Source organism: Chiloscyllium punctatum, chromosome 3 (assembly GCF_047496795.1).
Source record: "Chiloscyllium punctatum isolate Juve2018m chromosome 3, sChiPun1.3, whole genome shotgun sequence".
NCBI classification, from domain to species: Eukaryota; Metazoa; Chordata; class Chondrichthyes; order Orectolobiformes; family Hemiscylliidae; genus Chiloscyllium; species Chiloscyllium punctatum.
The window spans coordinates 141285984-141303350 of NC_092741.1; the positions used below are offsets into that span (position 1 = coordinate 141285984).

General features: G+C 40.9%; 1 protein-coding gene across 1 annotated transcript in view; it reads right to left on the reverse strand.

The window, feature by feature from the left end:
- Positions 1-545: 545 nt before the first annotated feature.
- LOC140465796 (14-3-3-like protein) overlaps positions 546-17367 on the reverse strand; it is a 30674-nt gene continuing 13852 nt past the window's right edge. The window contains exons 3-6 of the mRNA XM_072561581.1: positions 11605-11728; positions 10973-11136; positions 4674-4769; positions 546-1585 (exon numbers count right to left, since the gene is read on the reverse strand). Of these exons, the coding sequence (XP_072417682.1) occupies positions 1514-1585; positions 4674-4769; positions 10973-11136; positions 11605-11728 (456 nt within the window). The 3' untranslated portion in view covers positions 546-1513. The remainder of the gene's footprint in view (positions 1586-4673; positions 4770-10972; positions 11137-11604; positions 11729-17367) is intronic.

Genomic DNA, 17367 nt, shown 5'->3' on the forward strand with positions numbered 1-17367 from the left:
ATTTTTGTTGTTAGGGACATATGAAAATAAGTATTGAACTACTTGCTGATGAGTTTACAGTTTACTTCTTAGATTGGAAAGTTAACCAGGTTACCTGAGAAATTCAAACTGATTACTGCAGGTTTTCTTTTCTTGAAAAAAAAATATAGATGGTAGTAAATAAACAAGTGGAGGATGGATTTGAGGGGTGGTGGTGGTGGTGGGGAAGAAAATATGGAAGATGGAGACAAGTATATTCTGGAAGTCTTGTCTCCATACTGTTAAACTTAACCTCATCACAGCTGCTGCCAGACCTGACGACTTTCAGGTAAGACTAGATATTGCACAGATATTCATCTAGTCATTCATTAAACCTCCTGAAAAGAGTGAAAAGAATTGATAACATCTTTAATACCATGTGGGACTAAAGCTTAGTTAATATTGATAGTGAGGCTGTTTTATAGCTTAAACAGTACAAACATTGAGAGCAGTGCTGTACAACCAAACAGAAACAAGTTCTAGTAAAAGGTTTATGAACATCTGAAAGAATGCAAGTTAGACAAACATATGGTTTACAAAACATTTATTGTGTTACATAGGGCATTAACATTTCCACAAGGCTTTTGAGAATAATAATGAAGGATTAGTAATTAGTGGTCCAAATCTCAATAAACATCCCTTACATGTGCACAAATCTGCAAAGAAATACTATGCTTTAAAAAAAAAGTGGGCACAAATGAGGAAAATTGTGTTTCCCATTCCAGTGTATCAAAGTGTCATGCTGGTGATAATTCATCAGCACAACCTCAAACTTTAGTAGAAACACGCTGCAACAGAACACAAGTGAACACCATAACAGACAGGTGTTGCTTTGTTTCTTTTAAAAAAAAAGTGAAGATTTACTGAATTCCAAAAAAAAATTTAACATACTTCAACTTGATTGTACATTTATCAATGCCTTCAATCTCAATTTTACAAAATAGCTTGTCATTTTATTGCAGAACATAAGGCAAGTTCTCCTGCAGAGTAGAGGGGTGCGTGCACACAGTTACTTTGCTTTGTGCCAGTTGCTGCAAATAGTATTCGCATTTCAAGAGGTTTTAAGGAAGAGTAGATGATGCACACTTGCCAATATCAGCAGGATCACTTCAAACATAGAAGGGTGAAGTGTGGGAGCAAGTAAAAAATACAATAACCCAAATACTGTCTAGTGCAGCAAATTTCTACCAATTATGTTCACAATACAAACACTGCAAGTATTTCTTTATAATATTAAAGTTTTCCTCTACATGGAGGTTACTTGTTATAAAGTTAACTATATATGCTTATACAGCAGTAACTGCACACTGGGAAGGCAGACAACCATCAACACAAACCAAGGGATGGATTATTTTATAGCAATGATGTGTATAAGACTAAATTGGGAATTTTCCATACACAGCTATTCATACAGTACTGACAAGTTTGTTATAGGAATTGAGTAGAAGTAAGAAACAGATGTGTAAAAAGGATTTGGATTGGACCCTACACGCATTTAGTTGTTTTCTCCAGGCTCAGTTGCTTGGAGCTCAGGATCAGCTGATCCTGAATTCTCATTTGTCCACAACTAGGAAGGAAGAAATAAAAAAGTTACTCGAGTCACTAATGTTTGAAATCAATACAAATTTTAAACACATTGAATACCATAATCGAAAGTTCCAGGACTATTGAAAAAAAAAAAGAGATTCTTTGGTGAAAAAGGCTAAATATCCAAACAGTTTTGTTGCTTCTTAATAATATCATGGCTGTGCTAAAGAAGGACACTATGGTGGGCTTGAGTAGTGAGTCATTATAGATGGAGCTGAGAAATAAAGGGTGCAGTATTACAGGCCTCCCAACAGTGAATGTGAGGAAGAAGAACAAATAGGTAAACAGATTATGGAAAGGAGGCGCAACAGGGTGGTGGTGATCAGAGGTTTTAATTGTCCCAACATTGACTGGGATTCAGGGGTCTGGATGGGGCAGATTTTGTAAGAAGTATCCAGGAGAGTTTTCTAGAGCAGTATTTCAATAGTCCCGATGAGGGAAGGGGCCATAGTGGACCAGGTGTTGGGGAATGAGCCAGGCCAGGTGGTAGAAGTTGCGGTGGGGGATTTCTTTGGGAACAGTAACCACAATTCTGTAAGTTTTGGAATACTCGTGGACAAAGATAACAGTGGTCCTTGGAGTGTGTTCTAAATTGGGCCAAGGTCAATTATATCAATTAGGCAGGAGCTAGGAAATGTGGATTAGACACAGCTATTTGAAGTAAAGTCCACATTTTATAGGTGGAAGGCTTTCAAAGATAGGTTAAAGACAGACTAGGCACATCCCATTGAAAGTGAAAGGATAGGAAAGGCAAGATTAGTGAACCTTGGATGACAGGACAAATCATGCAACTAGCCAAGAGGAAAAGGAAAGTGTACATAGCGTCCAGCAGCTAAGAACAGAACAAGCCCTGGAGGAATATTGGGAGAGTACAACCAATCTTAAATGAGGAATCAAGTGGGTTAAATGGGGTCAAGAAATAGCTTTAGTGAGCACAATTAAGGAGAATCCCAAAGCCTTTTTTTATTCTTATAAAAGCAGCAAGCAGGTAACTAGAGTAAGGATTAGTCCACTAAAGGATAAGTAAGGCTGTGTGTCGAACCTGAGAAAATGAGAGAGATTCTGAATGATTACTTTGCATCAGTGTTCACTGAGAACAGGGACATGATGAACGTTGAGATTAGAGACAGAAGTTTGATTAGTCTGGATCACATTGATATAAGTAGGGAAGATGGGTTGGGTAGACTAGAGGTTAAGGTGGACAAATCCCCAGGATCGGATGGGATCTATCCCAGGTTGCTTCGGGAGGGGAGGGAGGAAATAGCTGGGGCCCTGACAGATGTCTTTGTAACATCCTCAAAATCCGGAGGACTGGAGGGTTGGTCATGTCCCCCTGTACAAGGGTAGTAGGGATATTCCGGGTAACTACAGACCAGTGAGCCTGACATCAGCGATGGGAACATTTCTGGAGAAGGTATTGAGGGATGAAATCTATTTATATTTGGAAACAAATGGGCTTATCTGTGATAGGCAACATGGTTTTGTCTCAGGGAGACCATGCCTTACCAACAGCTCTTTGAGGAAGTGAGCAAGTTGATAGATGAAGGGCAGGCTGTAGATGTCATATATTGGACTTAGTAAGGTGTTCGATAAGGTTCTCCATGGTAAACTAATGGAGAAAGTGAAGTCACATGGTGTGCAGGGTGTTCTAGCTGGTGGATAAAGAAGTGGGCAAGCAACAGGAGACAGTAGTTGAAGGGAGTTTCTCAAAATGGAGAAAAAAAGGTGACCAGTGGTGTTCCACAGGGGTCAGTGTGCTGGGGCCACTGTTTGTGATAGTCATAAATGATCTGGAAGACGGTTGGTATGACCAGCAAGTTTGCAGATGACAAAGATTGGTAGAGTAGCAGAAAGCATAGTGGACTGTAAAAGAATAGAGGAGGATATAGACTGGAGAGTTGAGCAGAGAAGTGGCAGATGGAGTTCAATCCAGGCAAATGTGAGGTGTTGCAATTTGGGAAGTCTAAATCAAGAGCGAATTATACATTGATGGACAGAGAGATCTGGGAGTTCAGGTCCATTGTACCCTGAAGGTTGCTGCACAGGTAGATAGAATGGCCAAGATGCATATGGTATGCTTGCCTTCAATCGGACAGGGTACTGCGTATGAGCTGTCAGGTCACATTAAAATTGTACAAGACATTGGTTCTGCCACATTTAGAATACTGTGTACAGTTCTGGTCGCCACTGGACACTTTGGAGAAGGTGCAGAGAAGGTTTACGAGGACGTTGCCTTGTATGGAAGGTGCTAGCTATGAAGAGAGGTTGAGTACATTAGGTTTGTTTTCATTAGAAAAAAAGGAGATTGAAGGGAGGACATGATTGAGGTCTACAAAATCATGAAGGGTATAAACAGGTAGGCAGAGATAAGCTTTTTCACAGGGTGAAGGATTCATTAATCAGAGGTCATGCTTTCAAAGTGAGAGGTGAAAAGATTAATGGGGAATACAGGCAGCAAGTACTTTAGAGAGTGGTAGGTGCCTGGATCATGTTGCCAGAGTTAGTAGAGGCAGGCATGGTAGATTCATTTAAGATGCATCTGGACAGATACACAAGTACGTGGGGAGCAGAGGAATACAGATGCTTAGGAATGGGCGACAGGTTTAGACAGTGGATTTGGATCGGCTCAGGCTTGGAAAGCTGTAAATTTTCTTTGTTCTTAAAGTGTCCATTAGTTATAATTTAACTATGCACAGTTGATTAGTTAAGTTGGCTGGATGGCTGTTTTGCCATGTTATGCCAGAATAGATTCAATTCCTGCACCAGTTGGCATTATCATGAATTACTTTCCTCCACCTTGCCAGAGGGGCATGGTGACCCTCAGGTTAAACCACCAGATGAGTCTAATAGGAGCACAGCCCGATGGTGTGATGAAACTATGGCAAATAGAGGTCATTTGATACTCCTTAGAACATTCTACATCTAATTCTGATTAAAACCCAGCATGCATTCAACTAAAAGCACAAATAGTTTAATGATTCAAGAGAGGCCATGCAGGGAACTAGATTCTTCAGCAGTCTACATAATCTTAATGAAGACAAAACATAATGAGTTAAAAAAAAACTTACTGTAAGGTTGTCTCTAAGCAACTGCATAATGAGGGTGCTGTCTTTATAGCTATCATCTTGAAGAATATCCAGATCTTGAATAGCCAGATCAAATGCCTAGTAGGGCAGAAAGAAGCAAAGATGTCAGGAATGAGAATTTTCACAAAAACTCTAAAATGCAACTGTCAAAGATTGCTAGGAATTATTTAGTTTTGGGAAAGCAATTGCTTCTTGAACAGCTAGCAGAAACAGAAGAATCAAGTAGACTGACAAATTGCATCAACTTTATTTTCACTCATGTCTAATGTTGACCTGTTGAACAGAAATAGATAAGTGAATGCAGTTTTATTTACTGGTAACAACTTTAGAAATCTTAATTGTAGCATCAAGAGTTTCCATCGGGGGAAAAAAAGAATTGCAAACGTTCACCAAGTGAAGACGTTCTTCCTGTTTTGTGGCCTGCCCCCTAATTTGGAAATGAGGTCCCCTGGTTGACAGTCACCAGTCAATAGAAACATTCCATCCACATCTAGCCTTTCATGTAGAAAATGAAATTTGAGATCACCTCATTCTTAAATTCAGGAATACATGCCAGCTTCCTCAACTTAAAGATAATTCTTTCACCTCAGGGATTAGTATGAGCCTCCAGTTCATCTTTATGGCAAATAACCTAGAATACCAAGCAGAAATCATACAATCCCAGTGGGGAAACAGGCTATTCAGTCCAACAAGCTCGTACCAACTCAGAACAACATCTTACCCAGACAGAGACTCTCCCACACCCCCATCCTATCCCTGTAACCTTGCCTGGCTAATCATGGCTAATGCACAAACCTACTCACCCTGGACAATTTAGCATGGCCAATCCACCTAACCTGCAACCTTTGGACCATGGAAGGAAACTGGAGCACCTGGAGAGAATGTGCAAACTCCACACAGGCATACTAAGATGTACAGCATGGAAACAGACCCACTGGTCCAACTCATCCATGCCACCAGGTATCCAAACCCAATCTAGGCCCACCTGCCAGCACCGAGGCCATATCCCTCCAAACCCTTGCTATTCATATACCCATCCAGATGCTTTCAAATATTAGTTGTACCAACCTCCACCACTTCCTCTGGCAGCTCTTTCCATAAACACATCACACTCTGCTTGAAAAGGGTTGCCTTTAGGTCCTTTTTATATCTTTTCCCCCCTCAACCTAAACCTATGCCCTCTAGTTCTGGACAACCCTGGCAGCATCCTTGTCAATCTTTTCCGAACTCTTTCAGGAGTCACAACATCCTTCTGATGGGAAGGAGACCAGTATTCCAAAAGTGGCCGAACCAATGTCTGGTACAGCTGCAACATCTCAACTCCTGTACTCAATGCTCTGACCAAAGGAGGAAAACATACCAAATGCCTTCTTCACTGTCTACCTGCAACTCCACTTTCGAGGTGGTATGAACCTGCACTGCGAGGTGTTTGTTCAGCAACACTCCCTATTATCCTACCATTAAGAAAGAAAGCGTTCCTGATTGGTCTTTCCAAAACGTAGCACCTCACATTCGTCTAAATTGAACTCCACCAGCCACTCCTCAGCCCATCTGATCAAGACCCTGTTGTACTCAGGTAACCTTCTTTGTTGTCAACTACACCTCCAATTTTGATGTTACCTGCAAACTTACTAACTATGCTTATGTTCACATCCAAATCATTCACATAAAATGACAAAATGCAGGGGGATCAATCACTGATTGATCAGGGGGTGTGGGAGAAAGTCTGGGTAAGTTGTTGTTCTGAGTTGGCATGAGCTTGTTGGACTAAGCAGCCTGTTTCCACATTGGGGATTGTATGATTTCTGCTTGGTATTCTTGGTTATTTGCCATAAAGATGAACTGGAGGATTACATTCTAATCCCTGAAGTGAAAGAATTGTCTTTAAGTTGATCATTGTGGCATACAACTGTTCACAGGCATCCAGTCTGAAAAAGCAACCTTGCACCACCGTCCTTTCTACCTTCAAGCCAGCTCTGTATTCACATGCTAGTTCTCCCTGTATTCCATGTGATCTAACCTTGCCAACTAGTCTACCATAGGAACCTTGTTAAAACAATGACTGCAGATGATGGAAACCAGATTTTGGATTAGTGGTGCTGGAAAAGCACAGCAGTTCAGGCAGCATCCAAATAGCTTCAAAATCGACGTTTCGGGCAAAAGCCCTTCAACAGGAATAAAAGGGCTTTTGCCTGAAACGAAGGGCTTTTGCCCGAAACGTCGATTTCGAAGCTATTTGGATGCTGCCTGAACTGCTGTGCTCTTCCAGCACCATAGGAACCTTGTCAAACACCTTACTGATGTCCATATAGATCACATCCACTGCTCTGCCCTCAATCCTGTTATTTTGTCAAAAAGGAGAGTTTGAGACAGGATTGCCCATGCACAGTCAGTCCTTGCCTACCCAAATACATGTAAATCCTCTCCTTCAGGATTCCCTCTAACAACTTGCCCACCAGTCAGTAGTTCCCTGGCTTTTCCTTACCACCTTTGAGTGGCACCATGTTAGTCAGCCCTCCAGTCTTCCAACACCTCACCTGTGACTATCAAGTGATCCAAATATGTAGTCACCAGGGGCCAGAATTGACTCCAGGTTCCTGGCACTGAGGCAGCAATGCTAACCACTGCACCATGTGGCCCCAAAGCTCAACTCACCCCAAACTGGATTGAGTACTGCAGATGTACTGATGCTGTAGACAGTATCTGGTGAGACAGCAGTTTTGGACCCCAATCCTGGGGATGAAGGGTGTGTCACAGGAGCAATTAGTGACTCTGGGGCTGTATTCAGTGGTTGGAATAAAGATGGTCTCATTGAACATGGGGATGAATGGACAGAGTGGACATGAAGAATGTTTCCACTAGGATAGAGGGCACAGCCTCAGAACCCTCCTCATATGCGAAAATGTTTTCAGCCAGAGGGTGATAAGACTGTGGAATTCACTGCCATAGAAGACGGAGGAGGCCAAGTCATTAAGCGTACTTAAGACAGATGGGTTCCTAATAGGTACGAGGGATCAAGGATTAGAAGGCAGCAGAATAGGGTTGAGAAACAGATCAGTCATGATCAAATGGTAGAGCAGTCTCGACAGGCCAAATGGCTTACTTCTGCGATTACACCTGATAAAAGGAGACCAAAAGCACACAATATTCCAGATACAGTCGCACCAAGACTCCATAACACATGACATCTTCATTTTACACAAATTGGCAGCAGGGCAGGATGTGCCAACTGGAGCTTCTCTGCTCACCAGTTCCCTTTCCTCCCTCTTTCCCCAGCCTGGAATTCTTTACTAGACTACAATTAAATCCTTTTCAAAGGTACCAGTAATGCTACTGTTTCTGTTTCTAAATCTTAGTTGAGAATATAGTCCTGTTATACAAAGATTTGTACCTAGGTACTTGTACCTAAGATGGCACCAATAAAAGACAGCCATTGTAAAGACTTTTCACTGCGCTCTTGTACCTTTGTCACAAAAGGATATTCTATTCTATTACACAAATCCTCCTGCAGCGAAAGCAAACATACTATGCCCCTTCTCTATTGCTAACTGCTGCACCTGCATGATAGCTTTTATTTATCCATTAAGATAAGTAGTTTTGGGCACCAACAGCTCACCATTTCAGAGATATCATTTATTCTACCAAAGTGGATAGGTTCACATTTACTTATTCCATCTGCATGTTACTGCCCACTGTGCTAGCTCAAGTCCTATTGAAGCCTCCTTGTATCATCCTTACAACATGCATTCCAATCCAGTTTGGAGTCATCAGCAGATTTGGAAATTTACAATTACTTCCTAGATCCAAATCATTCATACTAATTGTGAATAGCTATAGCCTTAGCATTAATTCTTGCAGGACCCGATTAGTAACAGCCTGCCATCCAGAGAATCATCCCTACTCTGCTTTGAGTACCAGTTCTCAATCTGACTTGTAAATTTCATGCACTCCAGAGTCTTTAGAAACCTGTGGGCCTTTTCAAAACCCTCCTAAAAATCCAAATACACCATGGCTATTGATTCTTATTCACCTTACAGGTAACACCCTCAAAAGCTCCAACACATGCCAAAGATTACTGATCATTCCACACTGATTTCATTCAAATTTTACCCTTTCTCCTAAAATGTTCTGTTATCATACATTTAACAAGTTGTTACTTTCCTACTACTGGCATGATACTAACAGATCAGCAATTCTCCACTTGCTCCAATCTTAATGATCAGGCTTGATACTACTGTTGGGACTGGAGTTATAAATAGCATGGGGATCCTCAAAAAAACCTCAAAACTTTAACATGACTAGACTGTCAATAGAGGAAGCATGTTCCAGATGACCATGGACTCAACAATTTAGGGATACAGGGTAGGCCATTTAGAAGTAAGGAAGTAAAAATGTATTCCCCAGAGTGTGGTCAATCTGGGAATTCTGCTACTGAAAGCTATGGAGGCCAAAATGTTGTTTAAAAAAAAATAAATATAGCACTTAAAGGAATCAAAAAGGTATGGGTGACAAGAGGAGCAGTGTACTGAAATGAATGATTATGATCATATTGAAGGGGTGGAGATTAAGATGCTGTCACAAGATCTCAATTTCTAACAATAACTGAGTTAACTATTTGATAGAATTTCATTTTCACTGAGCAATTACTCCTTCGAGACAGAAACCTCTAACCATTAAGCTTTTCTGCCATTTCTTAGACAGCATTCTAAAGTTGGCCAAGCTTACAATTGGTGGGCCTGACATTTCAGGATGTCCAGAGAGATCATATTTTTACGTATAAAGCTCTATCAAGAAAAATGATGCATTCGTGAGAAAATACAGAAGTCAGTCTTAAACATTAAGTGCTGGCTGCTGGGAAAGTTGCAAACAGTTGAAATATCTTAGTCACACTTTACTGAAAAGTGTCAGAGGTGTGAATCTGAAAGTTTCCAGAAGAGTCCAGAAAATTGTAGATATTACAACATTGGAGTCTTGAAATAATGTACATTGATGAACAGCTAGTTTAATTGCCTCTGCTGACATCCTTGAGCTCATAGGAAGAAAATACCTTGATACTACATTTAAAAGTTTGATAAATCAGAATCTGTCCAAAACTACAAGCTTAATAGATTCAAATCCCAGGAAGATCAGATGTAGCATTGAAGTCATGTCCCAACATTAGTTTAATTGCACACAAGTTTTGAACAGCATTTAACTTCGTGACAAGATTTGCTCTTCATACATATGCAAAGTAGCACTAGTTTTAAATCTAGGCTTCAAATTCAGAAAGGAACTCCGGTCTGGTAGCAACTGCTGAGAGAAAAATCTGAGTCATACCAGTCTTGAACTATGAACTTTTCCTCCCCACAGATGCTGCAAAACACTTGAGTTTCTTCAGCATTGTGTTTGATTTCAAGCACTTGCAGTATTCTGCCTCAAATTCAGAGTGCTTAGTAAAAATAATTTCCTTTGCACTGTGTACTCAGAGTTCAATCACTGACCTCCATCTGGCTGATCTATAATGTGCAGCCATTAAAATTTGCAAACATTAAATAGTCCTTGGCTCCACACACCTGTTAGTTTTTTGATCAGCTTGTAAATTTCACTAATCCCTTCAAATCCAACTGAACCCCTTAAAGTACCACCTGAAGTAATTCACTGGGTATCAACATTCAAATCAGTGTTGATTTTAAAAAGGAGATCAAATAATCATTCTTCATACACCCAATTCAGGACTTTCTGACTCAGTTTTCCACTCCAATTTGATATCACCACAAAAACAGTCAAACCCAGGAATCCCTAACCGCTCACACCTTAGAAATCTTAGGTTCAAACTGCTCACAAAAGATTTTCAATCCAAGACCACACTATGTCTTATGAAGTTTGGCTCATTATCTTTTGAGCTAAAATAACTGCACTTTACCTCATCAGCCAGAACATCTGCAAAGAAAAAAAAAGTTAAGCTAATGCTTATCTGGATCACTAGCAAGTAATCCTTGGGTTCAAATGCACATATATTTGGACAGATGATAACAAGACCACACTCTGTACCACCTTAGTCAAACTTTTCACTGATTACTTTTGAAGATCACAGATTTGCCATTGTGGCAAGACCCAGGATCTCCACAGATACTGCTAGATCTGCGGAGTTTCTCCAGCATGGTGTCTGTCAGTCTCTGGAATGGGTAAAACACCAGAGAAAATATTTTCAGACTTATAATTTACCATTTGTGTCAGGTTGTCAAATATGCATGCAGGTGAACAGGTATTGGTAAATTGAATTGAAAAAGTGCGCAACTTACTTCTTTTGCCAGGTCACAAGCACGGGTTGGACAGTTGAGAATTTCATAGAAGAACACCGAGAAATTAAGTGCAAGACCCAAACGAATCGGATGTGTTGATGACATATCCGTTTTACTGATTTCAAAGGCTGACTGGTAGGCTTGTTCAGCGCACTTTATTGTTTCTACAGAAGGAAAAACACAAATTGATGACCCATACCTTGTGATAGCCATCCAGTATTTTTAAAAAGTCAGAAATTTGCAATTGCTAATAGTCTTAAATCCCAAATTCCCAATTACCCATGTTTAAATTGCTGATTGTACAAGTAATTTATAGCAGTATTGCCATCCTACATAGGACAGTTAAACAAATTCATTAAAGCTGTGTATATTTTGCTCTCGGGCTCCTTCAGCCCACTGGAATTCAAATCCATCAACTACATACTAGCTGGACAGAATAATTTTTCCGTAACAGCTTACAACCATCCAGCAATTAAAACAAAATAAAATTAAACAGTGGGGTAAGTATACCTTTAACTATTTGTTTTTTTTTTAACATTTAAGCAAAATTTTTACACAATACTCTTGTCTCTGGCATTGCAGTATACAAATTATTCAATTTATCCTTTCCTACAAGAACAATTTTTACATACCATTTCTATGATCTCCCAATGCAACTTCAGAAAGGTACCGATAGTAATCGCCCTTCATTTTTAGGTAGAAGACTTTGCCTTCTGAGTTAGACGACTTGGGAATTAAATGATCATCCAACAGTTTCTAGACAGAAAGAGAATCACATTTCAAAACAAGTTGATATGAAATAGTTTAATTCAAAACAAGCACTCAAATGTCACAACTTAAAGTTTATCAGTGGGTCATTTGAAGGGAGAAAATTGGGATTTACAGAACAGCAAGGAGATCACCTCTTAAAGTGGTTTAGTTTATTATTCAGCAATCTTAGCTAAAGTTTCAACATCTTTCGCACAAAATACTAACCGAATAACACTTCAATTAGCAGGATATCAAACTGAAATATCGCAATGACAGGTAAAACATTTCCATAAAATATTTAATCACTGCTCGCAATGTTACATCAAGCAGCAGCTGAAACTTAGTGCTGTTTTCTGAATTTAAGAATTGGGGAGAATAGGAAGTCAAAGCACAAATTTCATGTAAACCACTCAAGCTAAACATCGGTCAGGTGCTCGCCTTTACAAGAGAATTCCATCTGAATCATTCCATGGTATGGCACCATTCTCATCAATTTCAAAAAGAGCCTGATTTCAGCTACTTCTACACTATCTATTGTGCAATCTAACAAGAAATGGCAAAGTGCGACCACATGTTACTCCCTCTCCAGAATCATTCTGCAGTTGAAAGGGTTTTGAATTTTTCCCTCAATTTTTAAAGAGATTTATTTGCTCTCTGTCTTGATGAACTTATTGCAAGTGCTAAGCCTAGACTTAGTTACCAAGATAATCACATCCTTCCTGTCACCAACTTGGGGATGGCAAGGAAGAAGAGCCAACCGTGGTGCAGAGAGCAATTAAAGTGTGGGGAGATAGAGACATGTTGTAATTAGGAATAACAGTTAAAGGCATACACATTGGCTTCTTTGAGCAGGATCAAGTGACCCAAGGCTGTTGCCTGCCTGGTCTTGGGTTCAGGATCTCAATTGGGCTGCAGAGGGGATTAAAGATCCAGTGGTCATAGTTCATGTAGGTACCAACAGCAATTCTGCTGTGTATAACAGCTAGGAGCTAAAATTAAAAAGCAGAACGAGAAAAGGCAATCTCTGGATTAGTTCCTGAGCCACGAGGGTCAAAAAGGTTACGCAGCTAAATGTATGACTCAAAAGGATTTGTGTGGAAGAAATGGGTTCGAATTCATGGGACACTGGCACCAATGCTGGGGAAGGGACCTGTTCCAACGGGATGGTCTTCATCTGAGCCATGCTGGGACCAGAATCCTAGCAAATTACATAACCAGGGCCGTAGTCAGGGCTTGAAACTAAGTTGCGGGGGTCAGTTATAGGGGAAATTAGAAAAGCCAAATTAACGAGGTGGCAAGAGTGCAGAACTCCGAAGAGGTTATTAAAATCTCCACCACAGAAAATAGGAGTGTATCTGGAAAGTCTTAGTAATCAAACTTAAAGTACACTGGAAAAACAAATCAGAGGGGCAGTTAATACAGGACTGAAGGTTTATATTGAATGCATGCAGTACAAGGAATTAAGGTAAATAAGCTTGTGGCACAGATTGAAATTGGTAGGTATGATGTGGTGGGCATCATGGAGATGTCACTGCAAGGGGGTGGGGGTCTGAATATTCAAGGAATACATCTTACTGAAAAGACAGGGAGGTGGGCAGAGGTGGGGTTGTCCTTTTGGTGAGAAAGGGAATTAAACCAATAGAAAAGAAATTAAACAGGTTCAGATGGTGTAGAATCTGCGTGGGTACAATGGAGGAACTGAAAGTTAAAAACCATAGTTGGAGTCATGTATAAGCCTCCAAACTGTAGTCATGAACTGGGGTGCAAGATACACCTGGAGATAGAAGAGATGGGTAGGAAAAGCAATTTTGATTATGGTGAATTTCAGTATGCAGGTGTATTGGGAAAAATCAGGTCGGTAGTGTGGAATGTCTACAAGATGGCTTTTTGGAACAGTTTCTGCTAAAGCTCACTCTGAACAGGCAACACTGGATTTAGTGTTATACAATGAGGTAGACTTAAGGGAACTTAAGATGAAGGAACCATTAGAAAACAGTGATGACTGAATTTCCAATTGGAGAGAAGATAGAATCAGAGGTAACAGTATTTCAGTTGAATAAAGGCAACTACACATGAGGGAGGAGTTGGTAGAATTAAGTGGGAGGAGCCTAGCCTAGCAGGGCAGACAGTGGAACAGCAATAGCAGGGGATTCTGGAAGTAATTCCGGAGATACAGCAGAGATTCATCCCAAGGGAATAGCAGCATAGTACAAGGAAGATGAGGCAAATCATGACTAACTAGGGAAATCAGGGATAGCATAAAGCAAAAAGAGAAAGCATATGAAGTAGCAAACAGTGAGAAAGCGGAGGATTGAGGGGCTTACAAAGATGAGAGGACAAAAAAAGATTACTGGCTAGGTTACCCTCCCATTAATAAAGACCAAGTTTCTTTAGATACCTAAAGGGCAAAAGAGGCAAGTGGACATTGGGCCACTGGTAAATGACATAAGAGATAGTAGTGGGGAACAGAAAATTACTTTGCGTCAGTCTTCACAGTGGAAGACATGAGTAATATCTCAAAACTTCGGAGTGAGGGTGCAGAGGACATCACCAAGTATGAAGTGCTAGAAAGTGAGGAAGGATGTGGCAGACTACAGCAGGATATAGATAAGCTGCAGAGCTGGGCAGAAAGGTGGGAAATGGAGTTCAATGTGGGTAAGTGTGAAGTGATTCACTTTGGTAAGAGTAACAAAGATGGGGTACTGGGCTAATGGTCGGATACTTGGAAGCATGGATGAGCAGAGGGATCTTGGTGTCCATGTACACAGATCTCAAAGTTGCCTGGCATGGCAGGAAGATCGTATGAGAAAAGGCTGAGGCACTTGGGGCTGTTTTCATTGGAGAAAAGAAGGTTTAAGGGTGACTTGATAGAGGTGTACAAGATGATGAGGGGTTTAGATAGGGTTGACCATGAGAACCTTTTTCCACGTATGGAGTCAGCTATTACGAGGGGGTATAGCTTTAAATTAAGGGGTGGTAGGTATAGGACAGATGTTAGGGGTAGATTCTTTACTCAGCAAGTCGTGAGTTCATGGAATGCCCTGCCAGTAGCAGTGGTGGACTCTCCCTCTTTATGGGCATTTAAACAGGCATTGATAAGCATATGGAGGATAGTGGGCTAATGTAGGTTAGGTGGGCTTGGATCGGTGCAACAGAGGGCCAAAGGGCCTGTACTGCGCTGTATTTTTCTATGTTCTAAAAACTGAATGGGTCAAAAGGTGGATAAATCACCTTGATTAGATAGACTACACCTGAGTTCTAGAAGATAGCCAAGATTCATTTTCTGACTTACTCTCCTTTTAAAATGGGTGTGACACCTGGGACCCTCCCTGATTCTATCAATTCCTGGAAGATTACCACTAACTCCAAAACTGCACACAAAGGCTCCAGATGTGGCCTGACCAGAACCTTACAGAATCTCAGAAGTACATCCCTGCTTTTCCATTCAAGTCCTCAAAATAAATGCCACCATTGCATTTGCTTTCCTAACTGCTTACTTAACCTGCAAGTTTACCGAGTGTCCTGGACGAGAACTCCCAACATTCTTTGCACTTCTAAATTTTAGAAAAATTTAGAAAAAAGTCCATGCCTCTAGTCACCCTACCAAGGGAGATGATTCACTTTCCCATTGTACTCCCATCTGCCACTTTCATTACCACTAATGCCTCCATAGAAGTGATCTTCCAGGAATTGTTAGAATCAAGGAGGGTCCCAGAGGAATGCAAATTGCTAGCATACCAGTTTAAAAAAGGGAGCAAGGCAAAAGATGGAAAATTACAGACCAATTAGCTTAACCTTAGTCTTGGGTAAGATCCTGGATACATAGTGAAGGATGAGATATTCTGAATTCTTGGTAGTGTGTGGTAAAATAGGGCAAAGTCAGCATGGTTTCATTAAGGGAAGGTTATGCCTAACATCTGTTAGAATTCTAAAGTTAGGGAGCAGATCAGACCAAGGAGAACCAACGGACGTTAGCTATCTTGACTTCAGGAAGGCCTTTGACAATGTGCTGCCAAGAGGCTAGTGAGTAAGATAAGAGCTCATGGTGTTCGAGGAAAGTGATACATGGAATAGAAGCTTGGCTGTCTGGTAGAAAGCAGAGAGTGGGGATAAACAGATCCTTTTCCGGGTGGCAGCCAGTGACAAGTGGTGTTCTGCAAAGCTCAATGTTAGGACAACTTTTCACTTTATATTTAAGGATCTAGATGAAGGAATGGAGGGCATTCTGGCTCAGTTTGCTGATGTACAAAGATAGGTAGAGGGACAGGTAGCACTGAGGCTGCAGAAGCATTTGGACAGATTAGGAGAGTGGTCAAAGAATTGGAAGATGGAGTAAAACTTGGGAAAGTGAGTCATGCACTTGGTAGGAAGAATAGAGGCACGGACTATTTTCTAAATGGGGAGAAAATTTAGAAGTCAAAGAGACTTGGAGTTCTAGTCCAGGATTCTCAAGGGAATATAAGGGCAGGGATATATTTCAAGGCTCTGGTTAGGTTACATTTGGAGTAGTGTGTGCAGTGTTTGGCCCCATGTCTCAGGAAGGACATACTGGTCCTGGAGCATAGAGGAGATTTTGAAATGGTACCAGGAATGAAAAACTAAACATGAACATTTGAGGACTCTAGGTCTAAAATCGATTGAGTTTAGAAGGATGAAGGGGGATCTAATTGAAACATGCAGAATACCAAATGGCCTGAACAGTCTATTAGAAGGTATTTCCATTGGTAGGAGGGACTAGGACCTGAGGGCACAGTCTTAGAGTAAGGGAAGACCTTTTAGAACAGAGATCATCTCCAACCAGGGAGGTGAATCTATGGAATTAGATGTCACAGAAGGGTTGGAGGCCACGTCATTGAGTATACTCAAGACTAGAGTTAGATAGGTTCTCATTGTCAAGGTGATCAAGGGTTACAGGCAGAAAGCAGGAGAATGGAGTTGAGAAACTTCAGCCATGATTGAATGGCAGAACAGACTGATAGGCTGAATGACCTAATTTCTGCTCCTATATCTTATAGTCTAAAGACCACTTAAAAGTTTGTGTTTGGGAACTCTACAGCCTTCTGGACTCAATACAGAGTTCAAAAATTTTAGGGCTTGAGCATTTTCCCCATGCTTTCCTCCACCCACATGTACCAGGTCTTATCGCATGGTCTCTCACAAACCATTGTCAGCTACCAGTAGTTCACATTAACAGCTATTCATTCCCCTAGACTGGTTTTTAAATCCATGTTGTCTGTCTAATGGTTTTTATCTCCACTACTGTTTACTCCTTATCCCTCCCCCAATCTTATCTTCAGATAAAAACCTTCCTTTTCCTAGCTACCATTTCTGAAGAAAGGTCACTAAACTAAAAACATTAACTGATTTCTCTATAGATGTTACCAGACCTGCAGACACTTTCCAGAATTTGTTTTTGTTCAAATCTAAAATGTCCTGGATGAAAAACATAGCACTACAATGCCTACAATTACCCACGACTGTTACAGGACTCCTCACCATGTCATTCTGACTGAGGTCCAATTATTTCAATATTCTTGGCCAGCTATCTACTCTGGCAGCACAGTGGCTCAGTGGAGCCTTAGAGAACCAGGGACCCAGGTTTAACTCCAGCCTTGGGCGACTGTGCGTGGTGTTTACCCATTCCC